The 24904-nt window shown below is 44.0% G+C and overlaps 1 protein-coding gene across 2 annotated transcripts in view; it reads right to left on the bottom strand.

Moving 5' to 3' along the window:
- Window positions 1–24904, bottom strand: part of LMF1 (lipase maturation factor 1) — a 138991-nt gene that overhangs the window by 110859 nt on the left and 3228 nt on the right. Inside the window, exons 2-3 of one of the 2 annotated variants that reach the window (XM_033074316.1) lie at window positions 19610–19919; window positions 12452–12462 (exon numbers count right to left, since the gene is read on the bottom strand). In XM_033074316.1, coding sequence (XP_032930207.1) covers window positions 12452–12462; window positions 19610–19919 — 321 coding nt within the window. Of the gene's footprint in view, window positions 1–12451; window positions 12463–19609; window positions 19920–24904 lie in introns of those variants that run through there. The other variant, XM_033074317.2, reaches the window with a different exon arrangement.

Genomic DNA, 24904 nt, shown 5'->3' with positions numbered 1-24904 from the left:
AAACTAAAACAGAAATTTTTGTTCTTTGTCCATATATCAGCCACACCTGATTATAAACCACACTTTGGACCAAAATTTTAGTCAAAATGGTGTGGCTTATAATGGTGAAATTACTGTATGTATATAATTATTCCATTTATTAGGAATATAAGAAGCAGTGTAGGTGAGAATGGAAAATATTTCTATTACATTATGTGATAAAAGTGGGATTTTAAAGCTGAGCCAAGGCCAGATGGGGAGAGGCAGAGCTCTGCATTATCCCCTCAGCCACCCCTGCCTTTCCCATCCCTCTGGGAATTCGTGTCTCTCCAGGCTGAGCTTTCCCCTGAGCACAGCTGGGTGAGTCCCAGGGCACTGGCACCAGCCCAGATTCACAGCTGCCACCTCCCCCTGCTGCTCCCACCCCGCATCTCATGGAATAAAAACCTCAAGAACCATTTCCCTGCAGGTTCCTGCTCCTCATCCTTCACCTTTCCATGGCTTTTTACCCCCAAGGATCCTCTCATACACTCCAAGTGACCAGAGAAGCACAGATATTAGAGAGAAATTATTTTTGAAGCATCAAAAAATGTGGAAACTTCCAAGATAACAGCATTCCCTCAGGAACCCAAAATAAGGGACAGGAATCATTTCCCTGCAGGTTTCTGCCCTTCATCCTTCACCTTTTCCATGGCTTTTTACCCCCAAGGATCCTCTCACACCCTCCAAGTCACCAGAGAAGCACAAATATTAAAGACAAATTATTTTTGAAGCATCAAAAAATGTGGAAACTTCCAAAATTCATTCATTCCAATGCATTCCTTCAGGAACCCAAAATAAGGGACAAGAACCATTTCCCTGGAGTTTTCTGCCCCTTGTCCTTCTCTGTGGCTCTTTTTACCCCCAAGGATCCTCTCACACACTCCAAGTGAAAGATAAGCACAGATATTAGAGATAAATTATTTTTGAAGTACCAAAAAAACGTGGAAACTTCCAAAATTCATTTATTCCAATGCCTTCCTTCAGGAACTCAAAATAAGGGACAAAAAACATTTCCCTGCAAGTTTCTGTCCTTCATCCTTCACCTTTTCCATGGCTTTTTCCCCCCAAGGATCCCTTCACACACTCCAAGTGACCACATAAGCACAAATATTAAAGATAAATTACTTCTGAAGTATCTAAAAATGTGGGAACTTCCAAAATTCATTTATTCCAATGCCTTCCTTCAGGAACCCAAAATAAGGGACCAGAACCATTTCCCTGCAGGTTTCTGCCCTTCATCCTTCACCTTTCCATGGCTTTTTCCCCCCAAGGATCCTCTCACACACTCCAAGTGAAAGATAAGCACAAATATTAGAGAGAAATTATTTTTGAAGCATCAAAAAAAGTGGAAATATGGAGAGCAGAGCTCCTTCACGTGCCCCAGCTGGGTCACCCTGGAGCCTTCTCCCCTCCAGGCTACAACAAGGACAGGAAATTTTGGGATTCATCCTTAAAAAAAAACAGGAAAAAAACCAGAAAATTGCCAAAAAAGCAATGACTGCTGCAGGCACAGGAGCTGAGTGAGGTGCAGCTGGAATTTGCTTTGAAATCCTGACACTTATCTGCTTTGCAGAAACAGCAAATATGTACCTTGGCTCCCTGCAGCTTCCCAGGGATGAGCCTGGCTTAACACTGCGGTTTCACCCGGCCTGGGGATGCAAAAAAAGCCCATGAGAAAATCACTGAGCTGGGCTTAAAGTAAATAAATGAATCCCATTTCTTGAGGAGTTTCAGGGATGCAGTGAGGGGGTGGCCAGAAATATTTGGCTAGGTAGCATTTCCCCCCCCCCAAAAAAAAAAAAAAAATCAGCAATGAGAACTGAGCCTGGGACAGCCCAGGGATGAAAATTGTGCAGGAATTATTTCAGGAAATCGAGGCAGCCCACACAGGGCTCAGCAGGGAGCAGAGCTGTGTGCACAGAATGACACAAAAACACCAAAAGATTTCGAGTCCCAGGAAGTTGCTGTCAGCAAAGCAAGGCTGGGGCAGCTCCATCCCTCCATTCCTCAGCTTTCTGGATTTTTTGGGACACAGCTCAGGCATTTGCTGCTCTTTTCCTTCCCATCTGATCTCTGAATCCCAAAATCAGGAGCTCAGGGGATGTGTGAAACCCCAGCATTCCCTCCCCACCCTGATTTTTAATGATGAAATACAGAAAATTTGGTTGCTAAGATGTTCTCACATGCACATTCAAACTCCTGTTACCACTGCAGTCTAAATTTGTATTTATCTCTCAACAACAACACATTTCCTTCCCAATTTACAGATGGCAAGGCAAGAACTGCATCAACCCCACAAATCCTGACTTTCCTTGTGCTGCTGCAGAAATCTGCTCGAGCCCACAAACAATATTAAAAAAAAAATCACATTTTTTGGCCCAAGAACTTCAAGGAGAAATGCACAGGCAGCTCCATTCATGGGGTTTGTTCCCTGCTCCAGGCAGATCAAGGAGTTTGGATTTAGAGAAGATCAAACTTGACCTCTGGCTCTCACTTCCACCAGTTCTGAGGCATGGAGGGAGCACAGAAAATGCAATAAACCTCAAAACAGAGACTTGTGAAGAGTCCCAGAGAATTCCAAAAGGGGCTCTGCCAGCATAAATACAATTAAACAATATTTAACCTCCAGCAGCATCAAGCTGTCAAATAAATATCCCTAAGAAGACAACTTAAAAGAAGGAAGAAAAAAAAATTCCACACCATTCCTTCCTCCTGCAGGAAAAAAGGGATAAGAATAGATAAGAACACAGGACAAATGTCCTGGAAAAAAGCCTCCATTTTATTGCTCAAACCAATGGATTTTTAATCCAAAAGAAAGCACCAAATCTTCTCCAGATCTTTCTATGCCACAGAACACAGATTTTTCTTCTCCAAACCCTTCTGTGCCACAGAACACAGATTTTCTTCTCCAGATCTTTCTGTGCCACAGAACACAGATTTTATTTTCCAAATCTTTCTGTGCCACTGAACAGATTTTTCTTTTCCCAAACCGTTCTGTGCCACATAACACAGATTTTCTTTTCCAAATCCTTCTGTGCACAGAACACAGATTTTTCTTCTCCAGATCTTTCTGTGCACAGAACCCAGATTTTATTTTCCAAACCCTTCTGTGCACAGAACACAGATTTTATTTTCCAGATCTTTCTGTGCCACAGAACACAGATTTTATTCTCCAAATTCTTCTGTGCCACAGAATGCAGATTTTATTCTCCAAACCCTTCTGTGCCAGAGAACACAGAATTTCTTCTCCAAATATTTCTGTGTCACAGGACACAGATTTTTCTTCTCCAAACCTTTCTGTGCACAGAATATAGATTTTATTCTCCAGATCTTTCTGTGCCACAAAACACAGATTTTTATTCTCCAATTCTTTCTGTGCACAGGACACAGATTTTGTTCTCCAAACCCTTCTGTGCCACAGAACACAGAATTTCTTCTCCAAATATTTCTGTGTCACAGGACACAGATTTTTCTTTTCCAGATCCTTCTGTGCCACAGGACACAGATTTTTTTTCTCCAATTCTTTCTGTGCCACAGAACACAGATTTTATTCTACAAACCCTTCTGTGCACAGAACACAGATTTTTCTTTTCCAGATCCTTCTGTGCCACAGGACACAGAATTTTATTCTCCAAACCCTTCTGTGCCACAGAACACAGATTTTATTCTCCCTTTCCAGCTGGGGAATTCCATGGGATCTCCTTCAACCCCAGAAGTGGCTGCTGTGTCCAGGTCACCCCATCCCACCCTGGACATTGTCACTCCATCTGAGCTCAGCCCAAAGCACTGGCAGCACCTCCCTGGTTTATGGTGAGTTTGGAACAAGCTTTTCCTGGTACAAAATTCCCTTTTTTAGCCCAAGCAAGGAGCAATCAGCCCGAGCTGGAGGTGAGATCCAGCTGGGAAAAGGCTGCTCTGAGATTTGGGGATTTTGTAAAGAACTGAGCTGGCACTTCCCTGAGCCCCAGGGAAATTCTGGCACAGGAGGAGAACTGGGAGCAGGCTGGGGGTTAATGGGAGGCTTAACACAAATCCAGGAGAGATAAGAGAGGCTCCTGTGAGATAAGAACAACCCTGGCTTGATAAGGAGCTCAAACTCTGCAGGTGAACTGTGAGCAGGTTCAGTCTCACACACCAGGAGCAATTCCAGCTCATTAAGCTAATTGCCTTTCTCCTAGGGGAGAGCATGAAGGGTTTGGGTTGGGAGGGACCTGAAATCCCACCCAGTTCAAATCCCAACCTTAATTCCCACCCAGTTCCAATCCCAACCTCAAATCCCACCCAGTTCCAATCCCAACCTCAAATCCCATCAATTCCAACCCCACCCTTAAATCCCACCCAGTTCCAATCCCAACCCTAAATCCCATCAATTCCAATCCCACCCTTAAATCCCACCCAGTTCCAATCCCAACACCTTCCCCTATCCCAGCCTGGCCTTGGACACTTCCAGGGATGGAGCAGCCACAATTCCTTCCCAATATTCCATCCATCCCTGCCCTCTGGCAGTTTAAAACCTCTTCCCTTTATCCTGTCACCAAAATCCATCTGAAATGTGCCTTTCCCTCTTTTTCAGCCCAGTCCAAACTGGGAGGGAATTCCCTCAGTCCAGCACAGGGTGTGTAACTGCAGGCCACGTTTTCCCAAATTCTGGGAGCTCCCAAATTTCCCCAGATGATCCAGCTCTCTGCTTTGAAACAAACCTTGGAGACAATCCCAAAGAACCTGGAATGAAATTCCACCCCTGATGTCCCCCAATTCCCCCTTTCTCATGGAAATCCTGGGATGCAGCAGCAGAAAAATGGGGAAAGACCTCCAGGATCATCCCTGATCCATTTTTAGAGAAAAATCCCAAAATGCCAGGATCCCTGAGGCTGGGATCCTGCAGTGCCACCTCCAGAATTCCAAACCTCCAAAGCTCCACCAGATTTTTCCACAGATAAATTCTCCCCGATTTTCACCCCAAAGAACAAAACCCCCGCCTGCAAAAAACCATTTTTGTTTGTTTCCTTTTTCTCAAGGCCAAAAGTCGCTCAACAAGAGCTGTGCAGGAACAATTTGCTCAGGGAAATTTCCCAGTTTCTGCAAGGCCAGCGTTCCCATTCCACCCACTTACATTCCTGGATTAAGGGAAAATAAAATCACATCCGCAGGCCGGTCAGCAGTGCCACAGGTCGAGATCCAGGAATGTGGCAAAGGGCTGCAGGAAAAATCCCAAGCATGGAAATCTCTTCTGGAGAAGTTCTGCACTCCTTCCAGCACCATCTCCTCGTTAAGGAGTATTTTATCCTGCAGCTCATTTGCATAATTGCTGCAATCAAAGGCACCACTTGGCAGTAATAACGTTAATGGCAGATTTCTCCTCAAACATTCTTTCCATGTGCCAGGAGGAAGAGAGGCAGGAGGTGGCACTCAGGTTGGTTTGGGGATGATTTCTGCTTTATCAACCAAAATATTTGTCAATTCAACAGCAGCCTGGTTGGTATATTGGGAATTTCCTGCTTTTTTTCCCCATTAATTTTGGTGCTGTTGTCTTATCAGGAGGAAAACTGGCTTATTTCCAGAACCAGGTTTTGGGAGGGAAAATCTCAACTTTGGTTTGGTTTTACAGAACCTTGGGATGGGCTGGGTTGGAAGGGACCTTAAAGCCCATCCCAACCTGTGGCTTTCCTTTTTTGGTCCCTGGTGGTATTTACCAGTACCAGAGAGTGATAATATCATTTAGCCATCTCTCAGAAATCTCACATTTAGCCAGCAGAGAAAGACCTGAGGCAGACAGAAAGAACAAAGGCAGACAGTCACATTTAGAGGTTCAGGGGGATTGAAACTACAACCAATAAAAGTTTATACAAAGAACAGCATCCAATCAGGTGAGAAGTTCTAAAGGTGAACTGACCAATTAACTAATTTCTAACCAATTATCTTCCAAAGTGTTAGGGAGTGACCAAATTCTTAAGGAATTCAGCTCAGCCTTGGTATCTAGGATACCTTATCTATTCTAGCAAGTTCCAGGGGAAGATGGCTTTGGAGGAATTGTATCATCCACACCATCCCAATCCCTGCCACCTTCCACTGCAGGATTCTCCTGAGAACTCAGAGCTCTGGCCTGCCCCCTCAAATCCATGGAGAGAACATCTCCAAGGCTCAGCTGCTTGGGAAGTTCATTTTGAAGACAGGCAAGAACCACTGGGATAATTCTTATCATCAAACACGGAGAAAACAAGCAGAGACCCAACTGGAAGTTGGAATTTTTCCACCCTCTGGCTTTTCTGTGATCTCCAGAAAACCCAATTTCACATCCAACCCTGCCTGTCCCACCAGGGCATCTCCAGCTCCACCTGGGATGTTCCTCATGGAAAATTCCTCATGGGAGCCTGAGCAGGCTCCACACCTCACCCTGCACGAGATTTGGGGCAACACTCCCCCTAATTGAGGTTCCCAAATGAGCCAGGCTCAAGGCAAGGCTTCACTTTAATGCTGGCCTAACAACATTAAAGCCAAGCATGGGGCAGGGAGGGAGACAAGGCATAAATTAGGGCAGAGGATATGAGTTCTGTGCTGGGGTTAACGTGGGTCTGGAAGCAGTTTAGGGAAAAGCTGGAGTGGCCAAGGGCCAGCTCTGAGCTGAGCTGCTCTGGCCTAATCGTTTCCTTCAGGCAGCCTACTCCAGCTCACTAATAGGTTTTAATAAAAACTTCCAATTGGGCCAGTAAACCCCTCATTAAGCTGTTTTTAAAGCATGAATTTAAGAGGGCTGGGGGTAAAAGGTCAGGGGGAGTTTTTAATTCAGACCTGCTGGCAGAAGGTGCTGTTGTGATTGAAAACACCAGAGTTCAAGTGTCCAGGGCCACATAAACATCCGACTCTGTCACTAGACCTGCCTAAGTGACAGCTTGAAAAATAGATTTAATAAGACAGAGAGAAAAGTTTCCCACTCTTGCAGCAGCAACAGGAGCAGCAGGTCCCAGCAGGAGGCAGGAGCCGGAATTTTGGGGTGGGGGTGGGTAAAGGGCAGCTGTGGGCAGTGGGGTGGCCATGGGGTGGTCAGTGGGGTGGCCTGGGACACTCACATCCCTGCTGGGAAGGACACAGCCTGTGGGAATGGTGTGGGACAGCCCAGGATCCCACCCTGGAAAGGGATTTTTGGGGTGGTGCAGCTGCCATGGGCATTTTTCCACTGCTCCAGGTTTATTCCAGCCTGGACTTGGATTCCTCCAGCTCTCAAGAAGGGAAGGAAAGAAGACTGAGGTGACTGGAGGCCAGTCCATCTCCCTTCAGGACAAAATTATGGATAAGATATTCTGGGAGTGACTGAAAATTACTTGAAAAACCTTGCAGTCAGTGATCAAACAAAGCTGGGCTCAAGAAATGAAAGCAATTCTTCCAAACTTCCTATCCCTTCATGACAAATCACCCACCCAGCACAGAGGGAAGGCCAGGGATGGGGTTTTTTATTCTTTATTTTGATAAAGCCTCTCAGAGTCTCCTTGTGGATGGAAGGTCCAGTACACAGCCCAGAGCTCACAGTGGGATGAGGGAACAGCTGATGGGTCAGGGATGGGATTTTTGATTCTTTATTTTGATAAAGCCTCTCAGAGTCTCCTTGTGGATGGAGCAGCCCCAGCTCCATGCAGGAATTCTCTGCACAGGAACCTCCAGCTCAGCTCTGAGCTCAGCCCATCCCAGTTTAAGCCAAGCTTTGGGTCTGCACCAGTCTGACCTCAGCTGTTTCATTTTGTTCTGGTTTTCCTCCTGCTCTCCAGGCTGGTGCAGCAAAGGAAAATTTTCCACCTTGCCTGGGAACATTCACAGAGCAGAAAAATCTCCTCATCTCCCCCAGAACCCCAGCTGTGCACTCCAACATTTAATTTTATGTCAATGCACATCTAAAATTCGAGATCCCTGAAGACCTTTTAAAAGAAAATCCTCCTTGGAACAATTTGCATTGAAGCAAAGAGTGAGGATTTAACAAGTGATGGAGAATTACAAATACTCAGCTCTCAACTTTTTATTCTACTTCTAATCAAAACACACTTCAGCTCAAATTCTGAGCGAACAGATGCAATATCAGACTGGGGGGCATTTTGGGTAGGAACTCAGTTATTTGCTCATTCCATGTTTACAGAGAATGGGGAAAAAAAAAGAAAAAAAAAAACAAAAAAACTCGAGAGTTTGTTCAGGAATTGTCTTTTTTCCACACCAAAATTAACCAGGAAGTTTATTGGGACAGGGAGGAAAAAAAAAAACACTAAAAAAGCTTTTGCTTTTAAAATGTGCTTCTAATTCTGGAGCAGCCAGGCTCCCTGGAAGGATCCCTAAGGAAACATTTGCTTTGGCTGCAGGCAGGACAGGACACTCTGCAGCACCAGGAGCCACAGGGATCAGCTGCTCCTGCACCCTCTGTGCTTCAGGATCCCACTGAGAGCCTCGAGCTGCATCCCTGCTCCTCCTGCCTGGATCCTGAACCTCTGGGATCATCCAGCATCCCTCTGCACCTCATTTTCCCTGGATTTTCACCCCACTCATCCCATCCTTGCAGTTCTGCTCTCAATCCCCAGTGCCACCAGCACACTCAGAACCCTCAAAGTCTCCTCTCAATATCCTTAAAACTAGAAAAAAAAAAAGAGGGGAAAAAAAGCAAGTCTGGAAAAGAGCAGCACCTTCTCCAATAATAAATCCCTACATGGAATCAGATTTTCCTTGGGAAAATAAGGAATTCCTCAGGAATTCGTGCTGCAGGACAGGGCAGAGGGGGTAGTTCTGCTCTCACTCCAAGCCTGCAGGAGGAGAATTTTCAGGAAGGATAAAGCACCAAGTTGGCTTTGGGGGTTCTTGCTAATCCTGGAGAGGCAGAGCTAAGGCACAGAGCTGGGAAGGGAATCCAGAACAGGAGAGCAGCAAAGCTCCAGGAGGAGATTCAGGATGAGGATGGAGAAGCCAGGAAAGGGCTGGAGGAGCTGGGAGTGGAGCTGTGCTGCAGTGAGGGCAGGCAGCACAGCCAGCCACCCCAAAAACCCTGACAGCATCCCAAAAACCCTGACAGGGACCCCAAAAATCCTGACAGGGACCCCAAAAATCCTGACAGGGACCCCCAAAACCCTGACAGGCACACCAAAATCCCAGCCAGCCACCTCAAAATCCCTGACAGCATCCCAAAAACCCTGACAGCCATCCCAAAAATTCTGACAGGGACCCCAAAATCCCTGACAGCCAACCCAAAATCCCAGACAGCCACCCCAAAATCTGACAGCCATCCCAAAAAGCCAGCATTCCAAAAAGGCAACGAGACATCCCAAAAAGTCATCCAGCCATGCCAAAAACCCAGCCATCCTAAAAAGGCAGAGAGATATCCCAAAAAGCCAGCCAGCCAAAAAAAACCCAGCCATTCCAAAACCCAAGCCACCTCAAAAAGTCATCCAGCCATTCCAAAAAACAAGCTATCCCAAAACCTAAGCCACCCACCCCAAAAAGCAACTCCAAAAAAACATCCAGCCACCCCAAAAAGGCAGAGAGCCATCCCAAAAAGTCATCCAGCCATCCCAAAAACCAAGCTATCACAAAAGCCATCCAGCCACCCCAAAAAGCAACTCCAAAAAAACCCCACTCATCCCAAAACTCAAGCTATCCCAAAACCCAAGCCACTACCCCAAAAAGCAACTCCAAAAAAAATCCAACCACCCTAAAAAGGCAGCCATCCTAAAAATCCAGCCACCCCAAAAAGTCATCCAGCCATCCCAAAAAACAAGCTATCCCAAAAACCAGCCACCCATCCCAAAAAGGCAGTCATCCCAAAACCCAAGCTATCACAAAAGCCATCCAGCCACCCCAAAAAACCATCCCAAAAAACCCACCCACCCCAAAAGCAACTCAAAAAAACCCCACCCATCCCAAAAATTAAACTATCCCAAAACCCAAGCCACCCACCCCAAAAAGCAACTCCAAAAAACCCAGCCACCCCAAAAATCCAGCCATCCTAAAAGTCATCCAGCCACCGCAAAAAATCATCCAGTCATCCCAAAAAATCATCCAGCCATCCCAAAAACCAAGCTATCACAAAAACCAGCCAACCAAAAAGCCACCCCAAAAAAACCCAGCCACCCCAAAAGCCATCCAGGAGCTCTCTCCCAGTGCCCTTCCAAAGCCAGGCTTAAAGCAGAACCGAGCCTAAGTGATCCCAGCTCAGCTGGACCCAGCTTAGGATGATCCCAGAGCAGCTCCTGAGCTGCAGGGACAAAGATCCTGAAAAAGGGAATTTCATCCTTTCCCTACAAAAAGGGATTTTCATCCTTTTCCCTGCCAGGACCCCAGAGCTGATCCCACACCTTGTTGTTATTCCCATTTCTGGAAATTTCTGGAGTTCTTGAAAAGTCCCAGGGACAGCCTGGTGATCAAAATCCACCTTGAGATGCAGCAAAAAAAATTTAAAATAAATAAATAAAAAATCCACATTTCCTGGAGGGGGTAGGGAACAATCAGCACTTCCAAAGAACTCTCCAGGAATTTTATTTTTATTATTTTTTTTTTTAAAAACGAATTTTGCTTTGAAGTGAATGCTCCCAAAAAGCTCAGCAATATTTAATTTAATGTGAATATTTCTGCCCAGCCATGGGTGACAGGGGTGTTGTTTCAAAAATCTTGTGGTTTTCCTGTGCTGCACATTTCCATTGCCTTCATCTCCCTCCTGGGCAGCCAAAAACGGGCAGGGAGAGACCCCAAAGGGCAAAAAAAAATGAAATACTGCTTGAAAAATGGCAAAAATATAAAATAAACAACAAAATAAAATCAAAATAAATGAATTTTCTATGCCCATCAGCAGTGACTCCAGCCCAATCCTCTGGGTTAAATTGAAATTAAATTAAAATTAAATTAAAATTAAATATTCACATTTAGCAGGGAGAGACCCCAAAGGGCAAAAAAAATGAAATACTGCTTGAAAAATGGCAAAAAATTAAAAATAAACAGCAAAATAAAATAAAAATAAATGAATTTTCTATGCCCATCAGCAGGAGCTCCAGCCCAATCCTCTGGGTTAAATTGAAATTAAATTTAAATGAAATATTCTCATTTAGCAGGGAGGAAAATTCTCAATATTTTGTTCTCCACCTGGCCACTCCCAGAAATCCCAGACTCATCAAATTCCAGAAAATTCCACTGGAAATGGGGGACAGCTGCGATTCCCAGAGGAAAAGGGACCAAAGCTCCCTAAAATCCAAATTTAATTTAATAAAAAACCACAAATTTCACTGAATAAAACCCACAAATTTCACTGAATAAAACCCACAAATTTCACTGAATAAAACACACAAATTTCATTTAAAATTCTCCTTTGGGCACACAAATCTCATTTTTTTCCCACCCATCCCATTCCTGCAGGGAGAAATTCAATTTCAGATAGAAAATCCCTTTCAAATTCAAATATTCCATTTCAATATTCAATTCTGCAGCTTTAAAACTGATTCCAAAAATAATAATTAAAAAAAACCAAAATTTATAATCAAAACCACTCTTGCTCCCCCACATACTTTATTTATTATCTAAAATATTATTATTTATTATCTACAATAAACAACCAAAAAACTCCTTTTTACTCTTAATTAATTTTTCTAAAACAAACTCCCTAAACTATAATTGTTAAAAATTTTTCTTTTAATTATTCAAACCTAAACTAAAAACCCAAAAACCACCAAAAACTCACAACTATAACTCACCAATCCCAACCTAAACAACATTTCCCAACAGCAAAAAACCTAAAAACAAATTAAATAAACCAAATTAAATAAAGCAAATTAAATAAACCAAATTACAACCCACAAAACCAACTCTGCTGAATTGATCATCTCTTCAACACAACACAAAAATTTTAATTATTCAGTTTTAGACTAAAAAAATACTTTATCTGTGAAATAAACAATTTTTTTCCACTTCTCTCCAAAAAAAAAAATTTCCCCAAACTGATTTAAAAAATAAATATTTCTTAAAAAAACCCATTGAAAAATTTCCTCCCACCAATGTCCTTCATTCCCTTCATCTCAATTTACAGATTTTTTGTGGGCAGAAAGAATTGTTGTGAAAAGTAATCAAAAAGTGAATTAACTTCATAAAAATATCCTTCAATTTTAAAAAAATCGAAATTTAAATATGCCAGAGAAGGAGAAAAAAAATAAAATAAAAATTTAAACATGCAAGAGAAAGAGCAAAAGAAAAAAAATAAAAATCACAATTTAAACATGCGAGAAGAAAAGCAAAAGAAAAATCACAATTTAAATATGCAAGAGAAAAAGAATAAATAAATAAAATTAAAATTTAAACATGCCAGAGAAAGAGAAAAAAACAAGGTGGGCTGGGGAAAGCCACACATCCACAAATAAAATAAAATACAATTAAAAAAAAAAAAAAATCTTACTGCAGCTCTGGGCTCAGCTCAGTCACTTACCAAAGGAATACCTGCAAAAAAAAAAAAAAAAAAAGAAAAAGAAAGCCAAATAATTAAAATTGGGGTTTAAAACTGAAATTCTAAAATTCAATCAATTCAAGGCAATGACTTGAGTTCCTCTCTTCCAATATTTGGAGTTTTTAAACAGAAAATGTAAAAAATAGGAATGGGAGTGGAAAATCTGCTGTGTGCAAAGGGAAGAAGAAATTCCTGAATTTTTGGGCTGCTCAACTCCAAGGAATTGGAGCAAGTTTGAAATCTTAAAAAAAAAAAAATCAAAATTTTTAAAATTGTGTTTATTCCCAGTCCAGCTTCAACCCCACATCTTACCATCTATAAATAAAGACTTTCTATCAATAAAACTTTCTATAAATAAGACTTTCTATAAATAAAGATTTTCTATCATTAAGAATTTCTATCAATAAAACTTTATATCAATAAAACTTTCTATCAATAAGAATCTCTATCAATAGAACTTTCTATCAGCAAAATTTTCTATCAATAAAGACTTTCAATAAGACTTTCTATAAATAAGACTTTCTATAAATAAAACTTTCTATCAATAAAAGTTTCTATCAATAAGAATTTTTATCAATAAAAATTTCTATCAATAAAACTTTCTATCAATGAAACTTTCTATCAATAAGAATTTCTATCAATAAAACTTTCTATCAATTAAACTTTCTATAAATAAAACTTTCTATCAATAAAAATTTCTATCAATAAAGATTTGTAAACCCCCTCCCTCCAAATTATTATAATTTTGAAATCAAGGGGCTCTTGATCCAGTTTCCCTCTGGATTCCAGTGGAGAAAGGGGCTCCCTTAGTGTCCCAAAACCTCTGGTTTTATCTTGGTAAGAAATGTTGGGCTCTTCCCCCTGGCTGGAGCAACTCCCAATGGGATGCAGTAATTTTATCAGTCCCACAGTGGGACTCAATGGCCATGAGCAGAAAATGACTGGCTGGAGGAAGGATGGGTTGTGAGAAGATAAAGAACAATGCCCTGCCTGGTTTATAAACCATGGCCATGAACAGGAGATATCCCATGAGATAAAGAACACTGCCCCAGCTGGTTTATAAACCATGGCCATGAACAGGAGATATCCCATGAGATAAAGAACACTGCCCCAGCTGGTTTATAAACCATGGCCATGAACAGGAGATATCCCATGGAGATAAAGAACACTGCCCTGCCTGGTTTATAAACATGGCCATGAACAGGAGATATCCCATGAGATAAAGAACACTGCCCCAGCTGGTTTATAAACATGGCCATGAACAGGAGATATCCCATGAGATAAAGAACACTGCCCCAGCTGGTTTATAAACCATGGCCATGAACAGGAGATATCCCATGAGATAAAGAACACTGCCCTGCCTGGTTTATAAACCATGGCCATGAACAGGAGATATCCCATGAGATAAAGAACACTGCCCTGCCTGTTTTATAAACATGGCCATGAACAGGAGATATCCCATGAGATAAAGAACACTGCCCTGCCTGGTTTATAAACATGGCCATGAACAGGAGATATCCCATGAGATAAAGAACACTGCCCCAGCTGGTTTATAAACCATGGCCATGAACAGGAGATATCCCATGAGATAAAGAACACTGCCCTGCCTGGTTTATAAACCATGGCCATGAACAGGAGATATCCCATGGGATAAAGAACACTGCCCCAGCTGGTTTATAAACCATGGCCATGAACAGGAGATATCCCATGGGATAAAGAACACTGCCCTGCCTGGTTTCAATGGATGCCCATTAGCAGAATATCTCCCAAGGAGATCAGGATCACTGCCCCACCCTCAGCAGATGATGATAGAACAGAAACCTTTTATCACACCCTGTATTGGAACCCCAGACAGTTCCTGACACCCAGATGTGCAGCTTATAATCATGAAATTAAGTTTAACATGGTGCTTTCTGCTGTTTCCCAGAAATATCAACCAGGTGAACAAAAAATTCTCTTTTCTAACGAAGCAACTCAAGCCCCACGTGTTTATATCGTGACAAATCTGAAATTTAGGAATTGGCAATGCCATCCTTGGGGCTCCACGTGCAGCTCCCAGCCCCGGTGTGGTTCTCATTCCTGGCACATGGAATTCATCTCTGCTCTGCCTCCCCAGCTCATCCTTTGAAACCGATCCATTCCCTCTCTCCTGGGCGGGGAGGAAGTGCCAAAAAAGCTTCCTGGGCAGGAAGGATGAGCCCTGAGATCCTGCAGAGATCTTTTCTTGCTGGGGACACAGGGATGTGAGGCTGAGATAACAAAGAAATTCCTGAGCTCCCCTGCCAAGGCCAGATAAAGGAATGAGATATATATTCTAATTTTTCTTCTTGTTGTTGTTTTGGGGGTATTATGGAAAGGAGGTTGCAAAAAGGGTTCTGTTTACAAAGCCCTGAAAAATTCAAATTTAGCAAAAGCACCAAGGTGGTGTTGGTTAATGAGATTTACCTAAATTTATTTGTTTTTAATACACAGAACTGGACACTGGGCTCAGGCACAACAGGAATTTCTGCTTCCAATTCCCACTGGAATGGAAATGTGCTCTCAGTTAAACATCCCAGCCCCTCAGCACGAGCTGGTGTCACCTCCAGACAGGACAGAGCAGGACAGAGACGGATGGGGAGCCCTTGCCAAGGTCACTGTGTCAGGCACAGCTGCCACATCCACTCCTGTGATCCCTGAGAACCCCCCACGTGTCCTGAGAAAACCCAGGACACCCAGGCTGCCCCTGCTGCCTCCACAGCTCCTGATTCTGCAGGGTCTGGGGGGAAAAAAAAAATTTAAAAAAATTAATCTGAATTATCCACATTATCCACACTGCTTAAAAATAACAAAACAACCTGATCCACTGATCTGGGAGCTCCAAGGGGGATTTTTCATCTGATTTTTTAAATCTGATTTTTTATCTGATTTTTCTAATCTGATTTTTCATCAGATTTTTCATCTGATTTTTTATCTGATTTTTAAATCTGATTTTTCAATCTGATTTTTCATCTGATTTTTCATCTGATTTTTTAATCTGATTTTTCATCTGATTTTTTAATCTGATTTTTTAATCTGATTTTTCATCTGATTTTTTAATCTGAGTTTTCATCTGATTTTTCATCTGATATTTTAATCTGATTTTTCATCTGATTTTTTATCTGATTTTCCATCAGATTTTTCTCCTCCAGGCCACAGGAAACCCCCAGGATGGAGCTGGGATTGTTCAGCCTGGAGAAGCTTCAGGGTGACCCAACTGTGACCTGCCAGGATCTTTTGTGACCCTAAAATACTTTCTGGATCTTTTTTGGATCCAAAAATCCCTGCTGTTCTTTTGTGACCCTAAAATACTTTCTGGATCTTTTTTGGATCCCAAAATCCCTTTTCCACAAGGGAAGAACACACTGAAGAGAACCTTGCAGCCACCTGGTGCTAAAACATTTTATTTATTGGCTTGGTTAATTCATCCCCTTGAGCTCAAGCAGAACCTTGAAAGAAAATAAAGGCAACAGGATGTAAAAATCCCACAATTCCAGCTTTTTAAAAATTATTTTTAATCCTGTACTGATGATTTTTAGGGCTGACAATGAGCTTTGGGAACACAAGAAGCCAGGGAAAGGAAAAGTTTTCAGAGTGCAGTTGGAAATTCTGGAAGGGAGGAAAGAACAGGAGAAGAAAAAGGAGATCAGTGGCAGAGGAGCTGCAAAGTTTGTTGCTGTAAGAAAATGTAATAGCTCTCTGGAGACACCTCACTGGGGGATAAAAGTGAATTTATCCCAGAATTACCCAGGCACTTTAGAAGTGCATTAGTGATTTCTGGTACAAAAAAAAAACCCAAAAAAGTGATTTAATTCCTGCTCTCCCACAGAGCTCAACCCCAAAAAAGATCAATCCCTCAGGGAATGACCCCACAGCAGGGATTTTGTTAAACCAAGGAACTTTTCCCATATTCTGGTTTGAAAATCCATGACAGGAATATTCAGGAGGGAGGGATGGGACCAATTTGTGTGGGAGCTGCAAAATGGATGTTGGACTGTGAGGAATTGCCCCAAAAATCTTTTTAAAACATCTTTAAACAGCTTCTACTCAACTCACACTGACTACTAGCACTTTACTCCTATTTAACTCCTGCAGAAATGACAAATAATCAAGGTTAAAATGAAAATAATGATTCAGCACCTCACCCAACGGGTCAGGTATTAAATATTAAATATTCCTCTGCCCTGGAAGATTTCTGAGCTTCTGGACAGTCTCCTACTTCAAAAGGAAAAAGTTCAAAGTGGCAGATGGGGGGAAAAAAGGGAAAAAACAAAATAAAAATCAGTGTTTAAAGGCAGAGCTTCTGATGAAGTGACACCATCCCATGGGTGGCCTTGACCCCAAACACACCCAGCTTTAGGCTGCAATTTTTTTGGGGGGCAAAAAATGTGCCCAGAATGACAAAAATCCCCAAATTCAAGGTGGAAAACACCGGGAATCACAACCCCACACTTCCCAAGCACTAAAATAAATCCATTTCTCTACAAAAATCACTTTATTTTGAGACCCACCAAAGTGCATCTTATTTCAGAGTCAAGGATAACAAATTGACAAACCCAAGGGCTTGGATTTGGGGATTTCAGGCTGCCAGAATATTCCTTTATCCCACAAAGAGCTGGGAGGAGAAGTTTTTTGGGGGGTTTGAAGGGCTCAGCTGTGCTGTCCCCAGCTGCCAGGTGGGGCCAGGGCAGGCAGGGGACGTGTCCTGCCCTTCAAAGGCCACACTTTGCTCTTCTGAAGCTTCCCCAGGCTGAGCCCAAGCCAGCTGGGCAGCAGTTGAAAGAGCTGCTCCTTCAGCAGCCCAAAACAAACAGGGACATTTACAATTAAAATGGGCAGAAAGGCGATAAAAGGAATAAATTGTCCCTCCCTGGCCTGAAGAAGGGAGCTCTATTCCTGCTGCATCTTCCCTGGAGTGCCTTCCCAGGGAAGCTCAGCACAGCATTTTGGTGCCCAGGCTGCAAAAAAAAAAAAAAAAAAAAAAAATCAAAATAATATTTTATTTTGAGCTACAGAAGGATTTTTTTTTTTAAATTTGGAGCACAGGAGGAATTTCCTCCTCATTTCAGGCACCTCTGCTGAGCTGTCTGTGGCTCCAGGCAGCAGAGCTGTGGTTTAGGAGAAACAACAGAACTCATCAAAACCTCTCAACCTGCCCCAAACTGGGAGTGAGACAATCAATGCACCCAAACCTCCAAACTGTGAGAGGGGAGCTCCAAATTCAGCCTTGGTTTTAAAGCCAGCACTGCAGGTTTGGGGCTCTCTGAGCTGCTCACACAATTCCTGAGGCACAACAGGAATATCCCAGCTTGGATTTATCATTTGGATAATCTGAGCCACTCCAGAAAATGGAGCCCACAGCTGGATGAGCTGCTTTGGGCTGCCTGGGCTCTTTTTCCTTCTCAAGAACCACCTCAGCTCCTGTTTAAAACAGAATATTGACAGGAAAAAAAAAGCTGAGGGAACATCTCTAACCCCCTTTTCTCCCTCCCTCCTTGGTGTGGTTTTGTTGGACACCAGGCTAAATTTCACTCCCCAAAATTTCAAGGAGTAAAAAAAGGGGAAAAAAATTAAAATCCAGGTTTATTAAGAGTGAATTCCTGTCATTCCTGCCAGGCAGATCCAGTCACTGCAGCTCCAGAGCTCAGCTACAAACCCTTGGGATTTTTTTATTTTCTGTTTTCCCCTCCAAACAAACACAAACACAAAGTCAAGGATGACATGCAGGTTTTGTCCTGCATCCCTGAAAGCCAGAGCAGGAGGATGCTTGAATTCCTGCCCTTCCCCATTAAAACATGCAGAAAATAGACAAGAAATTCTGGAATAGTTTGGAAAGAGGCAGTGGAAAAGTTACTGAGTTATTTTTCCAACTCTTGGTTTCACAGTTTAAGTTCATGCTGAGTTAAGGGCTCAGAGAATGGAGCTTTTCTCCTTCACCCACTGACATTCCATGTGCAGTGGGATGGCAATGAAAGGGGCAGCACATCCAAAACTTTACAAGTAAACTTTACAATTAAACCTTACAATTAAACCTTACAATTAAACCTTACAATTAAATGCTCTGAGCCCATGTGTGGAGAAGGTGTCCTGTCCTAAATCCAGAAAATGTGGGAGGAATATCCCTGATCCTCTCAATGGCAGAACCTTTCCCCCCCACATGACCTCAGGAAATCCTAAATGAAATTTGGGGTTTTCAGGGCTCATCCTCTCTCACCCAATCTATTTGGGGCCTTAACAAGAGCAAGGACAACCTCAACCTTTTATTTTTGCAGCACAGCTCTTCCCTGCAGCAGTGATTCACAGGGTCAGGGTTTGTCCTTTCCCCCCACAATTCTGAAATACAGAATTCCAGCTCTCTCCTGGACAGAGCTGAAAACTAAAAGCAATTATTGAGGGAATTCTCTTGCAACAGCCACGAGGGGAAGCACAGCTGGGATAAAGCAGTGAGGAAATTTCTGGAATAAAGCAGTGAGGAAATTTCTGGAATAACCTCAGTGGGAAGGGAGCCACGAGGATCATCAAACCAATCCTGTACCAATGAACTGAGGAGAAGTCAGGGCAGATATCCCAGCTAAGGCAGAGCTGGGACATGCCCACAAGTCATTTGTGTGCCCATAAATCATTTGTGTGCCCATAAATCATTTTTTGTGCCCATAAATCATTTTTTGTGCCCACTAACCATTCCTGCCAGGTGCTGTCCTTACCTCACACTCTTACCTGGATAATCTGGTGAAGAACAGCCACAAATTGGATTGGAAATCCAAATTATAACAGGAAAAAAAATATGTACCACAAACAAAAGGAGGGAAAAGCAGAGCAGAGGAACTGAGAACTCACCAGATCTGTCCCACACTGACCAGGGACAGGGAGAGCAGCCACAGCAGGGACATGAGCACCATGCTGGCACAGCCAGTGCCCATAAATCATTTCTGTGCCCACAAATCATTCCTGCCAGGTGCTGTCCTCACCTCACATTCCTACATGGACCATTTGGTGAGGAGCAGCCACAAACTGGATTGAAAATCCAAATTTCAAATTGGAAAATTGCGATTGCAGATGGAAAACCAACATGTACCACAAACAAAAAGAGGGCAAAGCAGAGCAGAGGAACTGAGAACTCACCAGATCTGTCCCACATTGACCAGGGACAGGTAGAGCAGCCACAGCAGGAACATGAGGATCATGTTGGCACAGCCAGTCAGCAGCACAAAGGCTGCCCCTGCCAGCCCAGCCAGGGCCAGGCAATCCAAGGTGCTGTCCATGGCAGACCAGTCCAGGAACCAGAGGAGAGTGGGGGCATAGCTCAGGGCATCCAGGCCAACCTTGCCCTTGAAGTATTTCTTGATTTCCTGCAGGTAGAGCTTGCAGGGGAGCAGCCCCTTGTCTCCTATCAGCTGCTTGTTCTGCTGGAATGCCACCAGGAAGGCCACGGCTGCAGGACAGCAAGGAGAGGGAAAAGCACGTGAGGAATCACCAGGAGGAGGGAGAGGAGAGAATCCAGAGTCAGACATTGGAAGGAATTGATTCCCAATCCTTATCTCCACTAAAAACCCAACACAGTCATACAGAGCCCAAGAAAAGGGTTCCAGGGTGCACCTGGATCATCTGTGAGGTCCCTTCCAACCCAAACCACTCCAGGATTCTGTGATTGCTCTGAAGCACAATGCAGGAGGCAAAGGAATTATGTAAATCCTGGTTTGGCTTTGGAGGAAATCCATAAGTGCCTGAATCTTTTCCTTATATTGAAAAGGCTTCACATCTCAAAATATTGTTGATGAGAGTGTAAACTCATCAGCATTAATGAGGTGCTCACAGAATCCCAGAATTTGGGTTGGGAGGGATCTCAGAGATCCCATGGCAGGGACACCTTGCACTGTCCCAGGGTGCTCCAAGCTCCATCCAGCCTGGCTTTGGGCATTCCAGGGATCCAGGGGCAGCCACAGCAAATCTGGGATCTGTGCCACCCTCCCAGCCAGGAATTCCTTCCCAAAATCCCTCCCAATCCTGATCTCTGTCCATGTGAAGCCATTCCCTGTGTCCTGTCCCTCCATCCCTGTCCCCAGTCCCTCCCCAGCTCTCTTTAGGTCCTGGAAGGGGCTCTGAGCTCTCCCTGGATCCTTCCCTTCTCCAGGTGAACAATTCCAGCTGTCCCAGCCTTGGAGCAGCTCTGGGATTGCTCCAATTCCCTCCCATGCTGAATTCTCTGAGTTCACCACCCAGAACAGCAGCTCTGAGCCTCTGCATCCTCCCACACCCTGCAAAGCTGGAAATCCAAAATTTCAATTCCCATCCCTTAAATTCCCACTTTTTCCATGTCCCATTTATAGAGTTTCTGCTCCTGCCCTGGACAATCTTAGACCAGGCAGCTGCTTTTTTTAACAGCACATCAGCAATTTAATTACAGCTCCTAGACCTAGCATTTGATGTCCTACAGAGAAAGTTGGGCAGTTTTTAGGCATTATCTCATATTTTAGGCATCTCCTGCAGTTACCAATTTGCAGTTTGTAACTCCAGTAATCTCCATGTCTCAGGGAAATTTAAAAAAAAATAAATAAATAAAAAAATGAGGAAGGCCAACATTTCCTGATTAGGCTGCATCCACTAATTTCCCCATCCTTCAAACATGACCCAAACATCAGCCACGTCACAGGCAGCAGCACCAGAGCTCCTGCAAAAAGCCAATTAGTTCCCCTCCCCAATGTGCCTTGGTTAATGATCAAATCTGCTTCCTTCCTTATCTCAATGCTGGCATTCTGCACACAACAATCCTGGTGTTCATCTGCTGTCTCTCACTGTGTGAAATCAGAGCCCAAGTTCCCGTTCTGCTTTGAAGTCTGGAGCAGCAGCCCCGAGTCTGCAGCCCCAGGGAATCCAACTGCAAGTCCCATTCCCCAGACAAAAGTCTCCAGTGGGTCCCACTTAATCCACTTAACACTCCCCCTGCTCTCTGCACACAGCCATGGGTTTTATCCTCATTTAAAAACCACGAGAAGTCATCGCCCAGCACGCAGCAGAGGTCACTGGGAGGGTTCCCTTTGATTCCAGCAGATCCTGAACCCCAGGGATGACACAATAAAGTTGGGAGTTAATTGGTTGTGTCTCTTCCCATCCATCTTTTATACACAGTGAATGATTTTACAAATAAAAGACATTTTTCTTCTGTTTTTTACTCAATTATGGACAGGGAGAGACATGAGAAAAGCTGATTCCAACACTACAACATCAGTTCTGCAGCACAAATTAAGTGTTTTCTATTTTATCCATCTTTTTCTACCAACACTCAGCACAACTGTGTAATCAGAAAGCCAGACATGAAACCAGCAGAAATAAAATTTTTCTAAGCTTTAGACAGCTTAATATCTTCATTTTTTGCTTTAAAAAAGCCAACTGAAAGCCAGTTCTGCCTTAAAACTCCATGGCTTGATTTTTGCAGTGATTAGCACTGCAATTTGCTGCACAGTTTTCCAAAAGTGCTAATCAAATTCACCTCTAAATGCTCCAGAATTGCTGCCCCAACCCATAAATGCTGAGCAGGTCCTTGCCTAAAAAAGTCCAAATTAGACCCCTGTACGTGAGACAAACAAGGAAAGGGTAAATTAGGAAAAAACAAATTGGCAATTCCAGCAAAGTGCACATTGGATGGGCAAAACCCTGCTCAGCTCTCTGAGCCTGCAGCAGCAGGGACTGAGCTGGAGCTGCCACAACAGGAACGTTTTAGGATGGCCCAGCTTGGGCTCCAAAGGGATTTTTTCCCCGTAGAAAAATCCCACTGCTGGCATTTCCCCCAGCACCATCCCCAGGTGGCCAGGTGGGATTTTGCGAGGATTTTGAGAGAATTTTGAGAGGATTTTGGGAGGATTTTGGGAGGATTTTGGGAGGATTCACCTTTGGTCCATCCCCTCCCAGGTGATGCTCAGGTTCCCAGAGCTCCAGCCCGTTTCCAGCTCCCTCTCCTGGACACTCCCCGTGCTCAGAGTGCTCCAGGCTCCCTCCCCAGCATCTTCTGGAGCATCTCTGAAGGGTTCACCCCTCTCTCAGCTCCCATTTCCTGAGGTTTTTCCCTTCAGGCAGCAGTTCCTGGACATGGAACTAAAGGCAGAGACTGCAAAGGATTGCAGCAGCACAGGAGATGCCCAGATCCAGGACGGAAAAATGGAATTTATTTATCAGCTTGTCACTGCTTCCTCTCCTTGAACCCCAGAGAAACTGGAGCTTTAAATTCAGTGTATCAGACCCTGCTGCCTCCTCCAGGAATCTTCCCTTTGACTGTGGTTTGGTCAGAGGGTGAAAAATTCTCTTTTCCTCAAAAATCTGTGCTTCTTGCTCTTCCTTCACCCTTATTCTGGAACCTCTCTCCCTGTGGCCTCGTGTTTGGGAATTTTCCACTCTGCACCTTCCACTCCCTCCAGCTCTGACAACTTTATTCCATGTTGGGCACTGAGTGGCACCACCAGCACTTGGGGCACACTGGAGCCACCTCTCCTTGGTGCTGCAGCTTCCCCCTGGCACCCTGCACCCTCCAGCCCTGCCACAGAGCCCTGCACCTTGCAGGGACCATTGCAGGCTTTGGGAGCTGAGCCCAGCTGGGTTTGGCACTCCTCAGGCTGTGCAGGTGGCAGCTCCAGCTCTGCCTCCCACTGCAGAGCCTCTGACAGCTCACATGGGAGCTGCCAGCTGAGCTTTACATAATACATGCAAATTATCAGGGCTGCTAATAGACCTTCCCCACTTATCCTCACCTCAGAAGGTGCTGCACTGTACTTTTCCATTAGCTCCCCCCCTCTCTCCACCTTCTCCTTCCCCTCCCAAACCCAGCCTGTTCCTTGTTCAGTCCCACAGGAGAGTGAGGCAGGATGCCCAGAGTTTGCTGCCACTAAATTTAAGTGATTTCTCCAATGAGTTCCTAAAGAGGTAGAAGCAGAGCATAAATATATGTAATGTTTTAATTTGAAATATCAAAAGTAAGTGCAATGGTCCAATAGATTCCATGTTGTCACATATGGAAATTGTCCATACTTTTCACAGGTAAGGAATTCCATCCTTTTGGGACTTTTTGTCACCTTGCATTTATACACAGTGTTGTTTTTTGTACAAAACTCATTTGGTTTTGAGGTATTTGGACAATTGGGACACCACCCAAGTGTCCCCATTCAAAGGGATTTGCTCCATCCAGATTTCCCTGGCACCTCAGCTCCTTTCCCCCAGCCTGTCATGGCAGGAGAACGAGACAATCCCATTCCTCACGCTCAGGAAAGATTTAAAGACGTGAAACCCAAACCTTTCCTGTCATATGGCTTTTTCTCTCTTCCCCCTCTCTTGTTAAAAAAAGTCTTGAATTTTCCTTAATGCCCAAACCACAAGAAGAACTGAACCCAGAGCACAGAGCTCTGCCTGAAAACCAAACTGAATTTTGCACACACACAGATTCTGCCTGGAGCAGTTTATCCAGTGCCCCTTGGACCCAGCCAGGCACTGGAACAGGCCCTGAGCTGGATGTGCAAGCTGAGCTTGCACTGCTGGTATTTTATTACCAGAGAAACGAATCAAATAAATTTTCAATTGATGAATTCCCCTGCAAAGTTTTGCAACACAGAAGGAACAAGCCCAGAGCACTGAGCCAAGGGTGAAGCCGAGCACCCACAAAAAACACACAACAAAGTGCTCTGCTCTTTACACCTTTGCTGTTTTCTTGCCTTTCAGGGCCAAGCTGAAGGCTTTGGGGTGGTTTTGAAGTGCTTATCTCCCTGCTGCCTCCTTGTTTGAAAAGGTGTGGAAATAGAAAAAGCTTCCCTTTGGGTCTGAGGGTGTTCAAAACCACCCCAGGCCACAGCTGGAGGATGCTCTGGGAAGATCCCTCTGCTCCAGAGCAAGGAACACACTGGGGGAGAGACTGAGATTCCCTTCTCCACCTTTGTTATTTTTTTTTGCCCCATTCCAGGGGGATGCAGCTGCTCAGAGGATCCTGCTGCACAGCCCTGCTCAGGAGCACCGAGCTGAAATAAAAACCTTGCAGGGCAGCAAAAGTGCCTGAGGATGTTCTCTAATCCTGAGCAGGCAGGCTGAAAGCTACTGGGAGCCTTTTAATAAAACAGAGGGAAGGGAAAGCAGGGGAGATGGCAGAGAAAGAGAGGAGGAAGGACACCGGGGAGAGGCAGGAGCCTACAGGAAGCCAAACCCCCCGAGAGAGCTTTAGATTTCAGATTTAGGAAGAAGGAGCATGAACCCCCCGTAGCTCTGGCGCTGGGGAAAGAAAATACTACTAAACAATACATAAGGAGAAGGAAGATAAACTGGATTTAAATAATAGCTTTTATTTCAAAGCTCTCCACAGAGCCTGGCTGAGACTGGGGAGGGTGGTATCTAATTACTGACATTTCTACAGCTGGAATCTGATGATGGTAATCACCCAAAAAAAGG

This window comes from Catharus ustulatus, chromosome 16 (genome assembly GCF_009819885.2).
Source record: "Catharus ustulatus isolate bCatUst1 chromosome 16, bCatUst1.pri.v2, whole genome shotgun sequence".
Lineage (NCBI taxonomy): Eukaryota > Metazoa > Chordata > Aves > Passeriformes > Turdidae > Catharus > Catharus ustulatus.
Note: the sequence above shows the minus strand (reverse complement) of the source record. Positions and strands in the feature narration are given on the sequence as shown.